The sequence below is a fragment of the Cebidichthys violaceus genome, unplaced genomic scaffold (genome assembly GCF_023349555.1).
Source record: "Cebidichthys violaceus isolate CVI_PGR_0920_01 unplaced genomic scaffold, fCebVio1.0.p SCAF_1, whole genome shotgun sequence".
In the NCBI taxonomy this organism is placed as follows: Eukaryota; Metazoa; Chordata; class Actinopteri; order Perciformes; family Stichaeidae; genus Cebidichthys; species Cebidichthys violaceus.
The window spans coordinates 21,214,470-21,228,539 of record NW_027176262.1 but is presented as its reverse complement, the minus strand read 5'-3'; the positions used below and the strand labels follow the sequence as shown (position 1 = coordinate 21,228,539).

Here is a 14,070-nt window from a genome sequence, read left to right as displayed (position 1 = left end):
TAACTCACAAAGTTAACAGACAGTACCTGTTTTGTAACCTGCTCTCATGCTCACACATTGACACCACAAATATAAAATGATGTCACCGTGTTCGGCAGAGTCTTATAGACAGCTGACTTGACTGAGCAGCAATTATGAAGCATTACGATACTTGATCTTATCAATTTATCATTTATCTGTACCACTGGCCTTCAAAATGCTTCATAATGTGTTAGGGTTATTGCTATAACGAATTATGAATATGAATGACTGATTATAACTATAAGTATACGGTATTAAAATCAGATTAAAAGGCATTATCAGTATTTTTATAGTGCATTATAGACATGGGCGTCATTAAAAGTGTTTCATGTACAGTTTTATATAGATACATATTTTCCAGGAAAAATGGAAAAAGAGTTTTTTTGCACATTAAACCCAGTTTATTTCAAATTTTACAAAGTTTTCAAAAATGGGCTGCCAAGCTCCCTCCTAAATATACATTAAAAAGATGGCATTGAAAAAGATGACTCAGAAATCTTAGAGTCTAAGAGACTAGTCTGTTCTTGGAAATACAAAATGCAGACACATTTAGATTTGACATTTGATATTCAAACTCTTTTCTAAACCATAGTCGACTACTTAAAAGCCTTCCAAGTACATTAGAAATGACTCCAAACAACGGCCTTTTCAAATTGGCATATTTAGATAAGAGAATGCACTTTATTGGAAGATGTTTAAAAAATAGAAAGGAAACAATCTGCAGTTGGATACATCGATCCAAAAAATACAAGCATAGACAAAATTTACATGAAACCATAAACAACTCACAGCCATGGGATACGAAAAAAAATCATTGAAGTCTGAAAAACACACCATTTATTTTTCTGTTTTTTATCATGCTGAGATATATAAATCTTCCAATACCGCTCGTAAAATCTCCTTGTTTTAACCTTAACCTCTAGTGAAAGTTTAAAGTGTAGAACTGAAATATTTTTATAGCTACTCTAATGGTTCGGATTTAAAACAAATATTGCTACCTTGACTTGCTTGGCGTCTTTAAAGTAATGCCAAAAATGCAAATTTGAACCCTGTTTACATACGCTTTTGAGACATTGAACACTCATAATAGATATACATTCAAAGCAATTTTTTACTTTTGTCAATTATACTTTTAAAAAACATTTAAAATCACTGACATTTTAAGTGTATTCTGTATTAAAAAACACCAGTTTCAACCTCTGGGTTTGGTGTCTCTCTCTGCCTTTACATGGTCGATATTCTCATCCGTCCATGCTCAGTCCCTTCCCCTCCTCCTGTTGCCAGCTGTTAAAAAAACAATACATGTCAGTCAGCCAACTCATGTGGAATACATTATTATGAGAATGTGGAATATGTATTTGAATCTAGGCTCTGATGGCCACAAGGGAATATCAAGCTCAGCAGCACAGCAGGGGGTGATGATTATAACTTTATCCATACGGAGGCGTATAGACTCCAAGCCTTCAGGTGGATGCTGCGGTGGAGGTGGGGCTCATTCAAATGCAATAAAGTATGAACAGCAGCCGCAGGGGCATTAGCACAGCGTTCATTTGAGCATTGTGGCCGCAAGCATGGCAGCAAAAGATGGAGCAGCGCACAGTCAGCTTAAAGGAATAGGAAGACATTTTGGGAAATGAGCTTATTTGCTTTCTTGCCAAAAGTTGGATGAGAAGATTGATACTATTCTCGACATTGGTATCAATCTTCTCATCTAACTCCTAGCAAGAAACTGCATTACTCAAAATGTTGAATTATTCCTTTCAGTACATCCACCATGATAGAAGAAGTGCGTTGGATAAATGATACAGGGAGAAGAATACGCCATGAGAACATAGCAGCGGACTCATGTTGACTGCCTGATTTAGCTAACAGGCTACGCTGCATTTATTACAAATGCAGGTTTTTTGTAGACTCGCTGATTTTCTTTACCTAAAACTCTCCGGGGGGGGGTTCTCCTTGAAGTGCCTTCTACAAAGGCAAACAAACATATAAATCCCACATTATGTTTGAATTATTCTTTCACTGTCACTGAGATGAACACACAGATAAGACTCACCTTGGATAATTTGGGCAAGTCTTTCACTTTCCCCCTCAATGTTTGAAAGATCCGTTCCTGCAGGAAAGAGAAAACAGACTTAAAGTGAAATTGAAATATTTTGTACAGAGATGCATTTTATTGTGTCGCAAGAAACTTAACCTTAAAGAAAATCAAATTGTATTCTGGTTATTTTAGCCTTAATATAAAAATTCTAACATTACGATTTAAATAATTTAAACAGCTTAATTTCATGAGATTAACATTATAATCGTCATAAACATTAAGTGTAGTATGTTTGTATTTTATAAATTTATGATTTGGATCTATTTATGGGATTACTTGAACCAGTGGTAATCTAATTTATATTATTTAATATTATAAGAGAGATATAAAAATATTTCACTACAAATCCAACCAGATTTGCCACTGCAGGGAAGAGAGCAAAACAACTCAACATGAACACCATTGATCATGATAGTGACATCGAACAATAAGCCCCAATGCTTAATATAACTGGACTCATCCTTACATTTCTTCTGTTTAAATCATAATCAGTTTAACTGACCTTCCAGAGTGATGTTGGTGGAGCCAGAGCTGACTGAGAACTGAGAGGCTGCAGACAGACGACAGCAATTCATGAGATTTGTGAGATGATTAATGATTTAAAACTACTGACGTATTTATTAAAGTAAAACACATTTACCGTCAATGACCCCGGTAACCCTGGTGACGGAGGGTTCACCTTGAATGACCCTGGTAACCTTGGTGATGGAGGGTTCAACTGGAATGACCCTGGTAACCTTGGTGATAGAGGGTTCAGCTTGAATGACCCTGGTAACCTTGGTGATGGAGGGTTCACCTTGAATGACCCTGGTAACCTTGGTGATAGTGGGTTCCCCTTGAAAGAAAAACACAGCACGTTGCACTACATTCAAATTGCAGGCAGTACAGCATTGCCCTCCAAAATAGAGAATATTTGCTTTCAGGTATCATAATATTGGAGCTTTCATTGGATCTAAAAGTTTGCTTTTGACAAAAATGCGAATAATAATAATAATAATAATTGCTGACTGGTACGAGAATTAGCCTGTAGCAGATAAGAGATACTCTTGTCTTCTCTCTGATACTTCAGCTGTCAAATGCTACAACTGCGTTTTGAGCATGCATTTGTAGAATCAGGGTTTAACGAAAAGTGTGATCAACACGTTTTCAATTCAGCAGGAAGCAGACTAGTTTTTCGACAATTCTATGCATGCAACTATTTCATTAATGACATATCAATCAATCATCATTACTGTACCTTCGATGATGATCTTCTCTAAAAACAACAGGAGATATAAAACCATTATTGAGAGAGAAGAATGCCTCTTAAGAGATTAAAACGTCTGTATAGCAAAACACACACACAAATATACATAATAATACTGATACTTACTCAGAAATGTAAGGGGGATTTCCTGATATCTGAACCCTGAAATGTACTGTAAAAAATAAGTAGAAAATCTGTTACAGCTGATTACACATTGACAACATGTATAGTATGACCATCATTTTTGTGTATGCTGCATAATAAAGCCAATTGTCAATTAATCTATAAAACCAACTTCTGAGTCAAAAAGCCCTTGTTCAAAACCACTAGCAGGATGCTGTGTACAGATGGTTTTCAAGCAGGGTCTTGTTCTGTACTTCACCTTGAGTTACATAAATTATATTTTTGGCAGCCTTAGAGGTAATAAGTAACAACAACGCCTGCACACAGAAAACTGCACCCTGCCACAGCTTTAATAACTGGATGTATTTCTTTGATATGACACCTTGATTTGCATGTAACTGATGAGCCTCTTCAATAGCATGAGTAAATCCTGGCTTCCAACAGGGATATCTAAAAGAAAGCACAGGGCGTTAACTTAGGTTGGGCCTTTACAACTGTTATAAAAGAAGGGCAGAGAGTGCATCACTTGACAGATTTACTAAAGTAATATTAATATTAACAAAGTTGACAGGGTAAACATTTTACCTCCTGGATACAAGACTTGGTTGACGAAGTGGATGACTCCATTTGTGGCCATGATATCAGATTCAGGGACTTGGACAGAATTCACTAGCATAGAGTTGTTTGCCTGAGAAAGACAGTTAAAACAATTACAAACAAGAAAAACACACAATGATGGGCTTAAATTAACCTGTATTTCAAAATAAGGAATTAACTCTATTCTTCAGTAAATCATTATATTAGTTTGTTAAAGTTACTGAGTTATACAATTCAGGATGATATTTTATCAGATAATAATGATCTAGACTATTATAATCTTAATGAATAATTTAAATACAGTTTTACACTGTTATACTTAAAGATAACACAAAATATAAAAGTGAAAAGTTTATTGACACAAGATAAATGTTTAGTCTTGCTGTTCTAAATACATACAGACATCACTTTGAGGTTGCTGCCCTGAAGAGACTTGAGAAGGTTTGTCACCCCAGTCTCCAAACCACCACCAATGAAGATACCATTATTGATGTGATACATAAGGATGGTTCTGAGAGCATTTACGTCACCTGAAATAAAGAATAGCAAAAATATGAACTTGTTTTGTTTGTGATTTTCAACTAGTAACATAAGGGCTTGAAACACATTTATAAAGGTAGTATGGAAGACCTACTCTTCAACAAGGACAAATCCCTTTCACTCAAACCAGCGAAAGCCTTATCGCTTGGGGCAAACAGAGTAAAGTCTCCCTCTTGTTTCAGCAGGTCTGTCAAGCCAGCAGCTTCCATCAGAGACAAAAAGATCCTGCAGCCAAGAGAAGAAAACAGCAACTTGTCTGTTACAGAAACCACTAACATATTGCAACAACAGCACTTTCCCATATGTGCCATGTTGATTCAATGGAAAGATACAGAAATATGTGGTTGTGCTGCTTTTTAATATGGGCAGTCCATTTTTACTACACAACATTGCTCTTTACTTACTTGAACCCACTATTTTCTGTCAGAATTTCAAACATCGATTTTTTCGCTGGTTTCAACAGAGTCCTCATGAGATGTAGGGCCCCATTGCTTCCTTCTTTACTGCCTCTTACCAGACAGGAATTCTCAATGCACACAGCCTGCAGAAATAATCCACGAGTTAAAGGCAAGGGAATTCGTTATGTCTCAAAGATATGACGATTGATGGTCAAATAACAGGGGTAATGTATATATCGTGTGTTTAGTGGCACACAGCCACAATTTTTGGGCACAACTTCAGAGAAGAGGACGCACTGTGCGATAGATGAAGACTCTCAGAAATTTTCCTGCAATGGTCTCCAGCCGCTGGCCATTGAACAACTCTCCCAGGACAATCTTTCTTTTCAAGATGTGGCTCTCCAGGATAGTCTTGAGCAAACTCTGATCCATGGACATCACTTCATCTGTAGAGGAAAGACATTTTATATTCCCCATTACAATGAAACATACCAGCAACATTGTACATTTGCATCTAATGTATTGGCTTTCGCATCAGAAGTTGCATTTATATTAACATTATTTTGAACATAATGTCCAGAGAGCAGTAGCAACCATTCTAACTGCGCAAAGACCCATCTGCCATTAGTGACTTGATTTTCTATAGTTCTGTAGGTGGACAAAATTAACCTATAAATCATAAGACATAATGTCCTCTACATGAAATAATTTACAGTTTGAATATTCTGTTACATTCAGCTGTTGCTTGTGCATACTTATGCACCTTTTTACGTATGCCTTTGAAGATAAAAGTATTCTGCCTCGATCAATTACACATTCTTGTTACAGACACAAAACATCTTTACTCCCTTTGGGTGTCCAGGAATGTTGTCAGGGGGAGTGGGTATTTGGTCTTACATGGCATAACGATTCTGCAGTATTCCAATAAATCCATGATTTCCCTGAAGCTCCATTTATGTACATTTATATTCACATTATGACTCAGCATGCAAAGGGGAAATACAAAATATCCTCCTTTATTCTGCATTCCAGACTGTGACTGAGTGTGAGCAGCTTAGGTTCATATTTAGCCACGTGCTGAGTGAAAAACAGAGGGGCGTTCATGATGTAATGAACAGTATGTTGCTCACCATTGAAGGCATCATTGTAGGGAGCCAGCAATGTGTACTCAGCGCCTGGTCTCATGGCAGAAGAAAGGCCCAGCTCGGACACCATGTCACCAAACGTTGACTGGGAACTTCCTACCAGTTCCATCACCTGTTTAGCTTAAAGGACAAAGAGAATCCCACCACCATTAAAATATGGATTACAGAAAAAGATGAAACACCTGGTGCATTATATATTCATAAAGTAAACCAGGTATGCTTAAATAAGAGGAAAAGATGGGAGTCTAACCTGAGTCTGGCATGAGCACTTGGTCAATAAGGTGGATGACACCATTGGTGGTGACAATGTCCTTCTTGCGCACCATCTTAATACCGTTGACTGTTAGACTTTCACCATCGCAGCCAATATCAATATTGTTGCCCTCAAGGGTCTCATAAGAGGTGCCAGCCATGATGGCCTCAGAGCACTGGACTGAGTCCAGAAGGTGGAAATTCAGAAGAGCTGAAAAAGCAAGACAGTTTTGAATTAATGTATAGTTAACTTTAGGTGAAGATAGATGTTTATTTGAAGTAGGTCAGTTTGCTGCATGGGCTATTTTATGTTCTTTTGCATGTTTCACTGCAGCTGAGGATAAAAATGCCTTGGGAACCCGAGGACCCTTTGGATCCCTTGGGTCCTTGAGTCAGAAGACTTGTGATTTTCTAACAGTTCTGTTTAACGTTGTGTGAAATGGTCTGATCTCACATCATAAGGCAAGCTGTGGACCAATAAAAAAGTTTTGTGTTGTTGCCAATTTGACCAGCTTGCTCAATAAAGCAGCTGTTTCTTTCCTCTCAGTGTCTACACAAAACAAGATAATGTTAAAAAAAACTATTTAATTGTTTTTTCCCAGATTTTTTAAGAGCTTACAGTCACTGTATACTTGAAAGCTTTAACTTGCTCTGATTGACGATTATAGAGGAAGAATTCTTGCAAATGTCTGAGAAAAATACTGATAGCTACAGTATATTAATCCTGACTTACTCACAACATGTATACCTCTAAAAATATCAAACCAAAACTGTCAAATGTGTCAAATTGTTTGACCTTCCATTAACAATTTCATGCGTGACTTGAAACTTGAGACTTATTTTTACAAGTCTCAACTCTATTATGTACAGCTTGCCAAATGTGTGTAAGTTTCGGATCAATTGCTGCGTCATCTGTTTTGAGTTGGGAGAAGTTGAACATGTGAAAAAATGGCTGACTTAGTCTAAGAAAAATGCCAACAGGGAATCACCGAATTTATTTTCCTGTACCTCATCGACAAATGTAAACATGGTCCCAGTTTGCAACAGTTAATATAAATCCTCAGTTTCCAATGCAATGTTTTAGAAGGCATTGACCTCTTTGAATAAAAGTCTAGTTTACCCTTGAGGACCTCCTTGTCGCCCTGAAGTCTCTCCAGCACTTCACTGCCCAGACTCTCAAAGGCTTCGTTGGTGGGGGCAAATAGAGTGTAATGTCCTGGTTGACCCAGCTTCTCCAAGAATCCAGCCGTTTGAGCCACATCCTACATGGTGATTTCACCAGCAGGATTATGTTCAATTAACTTAAATAAACAGTAGAAACATTTGCAAGAGACAGACATAACAATCTAATCATCTGAAAAAAATATATTTTAAAGTAACTATATTGCAAATGCAAACTCTGCATGTGTTTTTCCATTCCCTCTAAATCCCTGCATAGGTGAGTTTTTTACCTGCAATATTTTCTAAATTGCTCTGCATGCTTGCATTCCATTCTAATAACTTGTAATGTGTTTGAACTTTCTTTACAATCCTGGTCCTTGAGGTGTTTACATTATTTTGTCTATCCTTGTATGTATTTACTCACGCTCAGAGTTGTCAGGTCATCGTCAACCTCAATGACATCCTGGATTGTGTTTCCAACAGCACTGACAACACGGTCAATGACATGCACAACGCCATTGGTGGCAACCTGATTGCCATGGATAATCCTAGCGCAGTTCACAGTCACCACCTGCACATAACATACACAATGTTATACCACTGAAAAGTGTTTATAGCACAACTACAAAAGGACCACGTGGTAATCTTGAATGATAATACTCACCCCATTGGAGTAATGGTTAATATGGAGACCAAGGTCATTGTACATGGAGGTGACTGTCATTCCATTCTTTAGATCTTTAGTCAAGAAGCGTTTGTTGGCCATGTGATAATGCAGAGCGTTGTACAGTTCAATGTTGACATTGCTGACCAGTGCACCCCTCATTGCCTGATAGGTGAGGAAAACGAGATGTTAAAACCTCACAGACAGAGAGCCTCTAGCTTATTATTTTGTTCTTGACTCACTTCATCCAAAAGCTCCCAGGCATCGTTGCTGGGGGCAAAGAAGGTGAAGGATCCAGATCCCTCAATCTCAGGCTTTAGCTTAGAAAGATCAACGTATTTTTGGGTTGAGCTGGCCTTCACCAGACCCAAGGTGCCGTACACATTGTCAATCGGGGCCACTGAGAAAGAGATTTACAATACGCATTAATAGACGTCAGCCTGCCATTCCAATAATAGACTCTACATGTGTGGAAAGTATGCTTCACCATCTTTTTCTAGTTTATTTGGTCTAATTTCAAAACTAGCATACAGCTGCTCTACAGTTGGAGGATATGGCCTCATCTAAACTTTATATACAGACTTAACTCACTGTACCTGCAGGGCAACCACGCATGCCCTCCAACTTCATGTACCCTGGGCAGCACTCATAAAGCACAGTCCTGCAGGCAAAATACACAAATCACAAATGTGGGTATTATCTTAAATAAGTAGCACATGGCCTGAAAGCATCTTTCAACATTGTAAAACATTTTTTTTCTGGCTGCCATGTTTTGAGCTGAATCGTCATTCCACATTGGTGTATTCAGTGTTTCCAGATGTTAGTCATTATCTCTTTTATAACCCAAACCGACCATGGGATCCTACAGCTTAGGCCAAAACCTATTGGTGGGTGCTTCAAGGATTGTGCTACCATTACAGTAGTAGATTTATAGTACCAAGACCTCCTCTTTGAAGCCAAACAATTAGTTTGAACGATTGCACTTATTTGGTTAACCTCAGAAACATTTTGGCCTTGAAAAACTGCAGTCCAATTACAGTTGAGTTTTAGGAAATTTTGGTTGACAAGGAACATTTAAAAGGTTTGATGGTCTTTATTTAAACAGTTGGGCTAATCTGAAAAACAACATTATTGAATTGTCACCAGCTGTTTTAGAGCTGTTTTTTTTACTTTTATAATTTAGAAAGATAACTATTGTGATTTCAGTTTATATAAATTAACACACATGATATATGTTTATTTGCTGTTGGACAAACATTTGAGAAGCAGTGTCTGTACTAAATAGTGCTGGACAATGTAGCCCGAGGAGGGTAGTAAAATCCAAAGTGCAGCTGCTACATATAAACATGACTATGCCCCTTGGGTCAGCAGGTTTGAACATGTTGGAACTATATCATTGTTTCCAGCTCTTGCAAAACCAGACATTTTGAAACGTACGTTTCACCTCAAATAACTAACACCAATAAAAGAAACACAAGACATAAAGAACAGAGTTGGCTGGGGAGTGCATTACTGCAGACTGCAGTAGAATCGTTAAAAAACTCGAAGCTGCTTCTTTCCCCCATTAATCAGCTCAACATGATTTAAATAATCTTGAAAAATAGAAAAAACATTATTAATTCTTTGATCGCTTGTAAATGGCATAATGTAACAATAGCTTTTCATTTGGTTGTGTATGGGAGTGAACAACGCTGGTTCTACATGACACAAAAGGAGATGGAAGATGAGGACTGCACCAAGATTTAGCAGTTTCTCTCAGCAGTTTCCCTGTGAGATCTGCACACCAGGAATGCTCCATATGTGTGCCATATGTAGTTCAAATCAGACAATTGTGACTTTGTCAGCATGGTTAGGGACAAACAAAGACGTTATTAGATTTAATGAATGGATGACTAAAAGATGCTATACGTGCAGTAATTGTTAATAGTTGCTCTCGGGCAAAACACCTCTAATAGTGAGATTCCAACACATCATAAAAAAAAAAAGAAGAAGAAGAAAAACCTATTTCAACTGTCTCAGACAGGGTACAGACCGACGCTTCTGGGTCATGGCTGACTGCAAATCTTTAACAGCTGTATTTGAATCAAAGTTGAATGGAGTTGGGGGCACTGGGATGAGATCATACAAGCCCTATTGGGGCAGAGTCAGCAAAATCCTCGCTACACCGCTCTCCCACACAGAGGGATTGTATCTGGCCATGGCGTAGGAAACATTTGACTTGTCAGCATCTCTATAAAATAACTGTTCCATGAACCATGATCATTTTGTCAAACATATAATAAGCTGTATGTGGTCTTATTCCAATTCAACCCATCACTAATGGGCAGTTTGGAAGTTTGGTTGTGCAAAGTTTTCTTCTTAGAGAGAGAGAGAGCTGCTCTGGAAGCCGAAATAATCTTACTTCTTGAATTAAAACTCAATGGGACATGTAAGTATTTGGCTGGCTAAATGAAGTTGCACAGCATCAATTGCCAGACACCACTGTAAAAAGTGCAATCTAAGCCATATTAGATCATTTTGGTCAGTGAGTTAGCGGGAATTAGTTTATATGTTTGAGATTGTAATGCTTTCCTGCTGCTTCTCTGATACAGTATAGATATATCTTATTTGATTTGATCTTATACACAAGTTAACCTTGCTGCATAAGTTATACCAATTCCATTTAGAATAAACTTGATCCTATTCTAAATCAGTGTGGGACAGAGACGCTGAAGTCAAAGGTGTATGTACTCTGCAGCAGGCAAAGTGAACAGCTGATTAGCGAAACAGTTTTCTTTTAAATCAACTCCACTAAAACACTAATGAAAAGTCAACTTCATCAACTAATCAGAACATTTCTGCCTCCAGTGCAGCTCAGTTTTGGCTAAATGGGTGTAGCTCAAACTTGTAATTACTAGTTATAAGTTGTGATTTCAGGACACCTTGCATCATCATACTGTAACCGGTGTAAGTTAGTAATCCAGTCTATCATGTGAATTCAATTTTGGCCCAGTTATATTTTGATTGATTCCACAGTCCCATGTCAGGCTCCCATTGAAATAGATAAACATTCTTTGGCTGTTTCCAACATTATCATTTGCCAAGTTCAATGAACAGTGGGTATTCATCACAAAGAACTAAGCCTGTTTAGCATGACTTAGGCATAATGCAAGCGTCAAGGGCAAGCTGAATGTGTGTGTTTGTGCGAGTGAGAGAGAGAGGAAGCGAGAGACTGTAAAATAGGCATGGCTTTGATCCATGTTTAAACACAAAAGTGCTGAAGGGGCTGGAATAATATGAGAAAAAGAGGCCGTCTAGTATGAATGAGCTGAACACTTTTCCATTCATGAATACAGTCAACATTTCGCTGCCACATCATAGCCTGGAATCAGTGATTCATAACTCAACGACAACCAGGCTTCCTAAGTTATGAGAACCTGAACGCACAGAGGGTTGAATAGGACAGTCTCCAATACAAAGGATTTAGGGCTGTGTCTACAAATGTGTTTTTCATTTTAAGCGGTAGCTTATTCAAAGTAAGATAACAGATGTCTGTCTCTATGGAAACATTCAAGTTTCCACGAAACCCTTAGAGAAGAAGCAGGAGAAGAAGCAGACACTGAAGATAAATGATATATTTTCAAAAAACGTACAGAACTGAGCACTCAGTAAACCTTTTAGTCATTGAATTTGCTTGGAATGTTCATTTTTAAACAAGAGAAATAACTTGTCCTATTGGAAACATGAAAATACACTTACGCTTTCTTTCCACAGATGGCCCCACGGTACCAATTACGACAAGTGCTGAAGTACTTCTTCTTGGTCCCCATGACTTGCTGGAGCGCGCAGACATTGGGTCTGATGAGAATAGAGAGTAGAAAAAAGGAATGAAGCATATATCAGCAGGTAAAACACAGGAGTAAGAATACTTATGTGACAAACAGCCCTGCTGGATAAGACATCAGATTACTGTCAAGAGTGTAATTTGTATATTTAGCAACTGGCCCAGCTGCTTCTGAAACCAGACAGTAAAATATTTCTAAATAACAACATCCACATCTGCTGGATATAAAATTGGTTTGTCAGATTTGGGTTATAATTTGACAACTATAACCCTGCTGGTTTGTACCTTTTCTAAGTGAAACGTAATGTTATGTTATATAATATGTCATAAATTAACAATTGATATTTTAAAACAATTGTGACTGCATACAATATAGCAGATTTAGCAGAGACAAATATGCTGAAATGTTTAGAACTATGCTTGTTATGCTCAAGGCTCAATACTTTTGCATGCAAAATGAACTAACATGACATTACAAGGGTGTAAAAAAATTCAGAATGAAACATATTGATAAGCTTACCCTTCTTTTCTTGCCCTGATGCGACTGTGGGAAACAATTTTGTCATAAGCTGAAGAGTCGGCCTTGTCAAATGTGGAGAGCACAAAGAGTGCAAATGCAGCTACAAAAAGGAGCTTCATCCTTGATTTCTAAGCTAGCCCCTCCAGACCCAGAGTGATGGGAGCAGACTCAGAGTGGGAGTTTTTATACTAGTCTCAACCTGGAGGATGGCAACATTTCATGTATGCATGGACCACCCAGAACCTCTTAAAAACCACATTCTATAAACAAATATACTGGGTTTTTTGGTGTGATAAATTATGATGATTCGTATTTAAATAAGTTAACCATTTAAAAAAATAAAATAAACGGGACCACCATCACATTCACAAAATGTTTTGTAATATTTGCCTCTTTTATGCATATTTAAAGATGCACACATTTTGATGCATTTCTCACAGAAAGCTTTGTCATACCAAAACACTCTAAACGTGTTTATTTAACCTGTTTTAATAAATTTGTTTAGATGTCACATTACAGCTCTAGAACACTGGCAGTGTTATTTGAGAATGCTTCAACAAAAGAGTCGATTTTATTCCATTGGAAAAAATAAAAACATAAAAACATTAGGAAACATCTTTTGTTAAAAACAACTATTTAAGAATTTAAAGCTCAATATTTGGTTTTAGATGATTTTTAAGTAAATATACTTCTCGCTGCACTGCTCTGCACATTTTTAGAGACATGATGGAATGCACTATCCAGCTGCATCGCTTCTGTTAAAGTGTCATTCATTTGAACCGCAAACAAAGAAACATTGCACAATCTCTGTTCTGAAGAAATGTCAGAACACTGATCATATAAATATTTCAGAATGTAGTTTGCTCCACCAAGTGGTGGGAAAGAGTGCAGGCAGTGAGTGTTAAGGAGCATCAGTACTTTAAGTGGATAATATTTTTTTTTACATTAGAGAGGCATTAAATACTGAGGTAAATCACTATTTGAGATATTTAAGACTTCCAATCAATCCATGACCACCCAACCTTAACACCTAAACTGAGATGTAAAGTCTCAGTTCTTTTCAGTTCTAAATCTGAAAACGTGTACAATCGCATCTTACAGAAACAGCACTTGTTGTTGTGAGCAATTGTCTGTGAATTGGCACACACTTGCACTATATGAAATCCAAAAATGATTTGAAGAAAATGATAATAAGCTGCAACCTACAAACAACATGAGCACACGTGTCAAACATATTAAATCCGCAAATTTAAAATATGCTATTGGATCTTCTTGATTCCTTACTAATAAGCAAAATGACATATGGCATCAAACATTGTAAGTTCTAAAAGTGCAGCTGTTGTTAAGCTTTACCAGTGGGTGTTGTTACTCACAGGATGCCCAAGTGGCATCACTTGCACCATTCACTCTGCCACATGTTGTCCAACCTCCTGGCTAGACAGATGTTACAAATGTGAGCAGTGGATTGTTAGAGTGGGA

At 37.5% G+C, this 14,070-nt stretch overlaps 1 protein-coding gene across 2 annotated transcripts; it reads right to left on the bottom strand.

Annotated features, from left to right (window-relative positions):
- Positions 1-412: 412 nt before the first annotated feature.
- On the bottom strand, positions 413-12,729 carry postnb (periostin, osteoblast specific factor b). Of its 2 annotated transcripts, XM_068714716.1 has the most exons (22): positions 12,592-12,729; positions 11,987-12,085; positions 8,845-8,909; positions 8,491-8,648; positions 8,249-8,413; positions 8,009-8,155; positions 7,544-7,685; positions 6,422-6,634; positions 6,157-6,291; positions 5,324-5,472; positions 5,033-5,169; positions 4,723-4,853; positions 4,488-4,618; positions 4,077-4,179; positions 3,874-3,941; positions 3,495-3,540; positions 3,360-3,377; positions 2,763-2,957; positions 2,625-2,672; positions 2,078-2,134; positions 1,951-1,989; positions 413-1,305 (listed from the first exon to the last, which is right to left on the bottom strand). In XM_068714716.1, the coding sequence occupies exons 1-22, from the start codon at positions 12,708-12,710 to the stop codon at positions 1,277-1,279; spliced, it is 2,394 nt and encodes a 797-aa protein (XP_068570817.1). In that variant the 5' UTR covers positions 12,711-12,729; the 3' UTR covers positions 413-1,276. The 2 variants fall into 2 exon arrangements, with proteins under 2 accessions (XP_068570817.1, XP_068570827.1); XM_068714726.1 differs by lacking the exon at positions 1,951-1,989.
- Between the last annotated feature and the right edge of the window lie 1,341 nt (positions 12,730-14,070).

Coding starts and splice junctions, on each gene's coding strand:
- postnb (XM_068714716.1), bottom strand. CDS start 12,710: ATGAAGCTCCTTTTTGTAGCTGCATTTGCACTCTTTGTGCTCTCCACA. Junction 7,686..8,008: donor ATGACCTGACAACTCTGAGC/GTGAGTAAATAC, acceptor ATCACCATGTAG/GATGTGGCTCAAACGGCTGG. Junction 5,473..6,156: donor CTACAATGATGCCTTCAATG/GTGAGCAACATA, acceptor TTTCCTCTACAG/ATGAAGTGATGTCCATGGAT.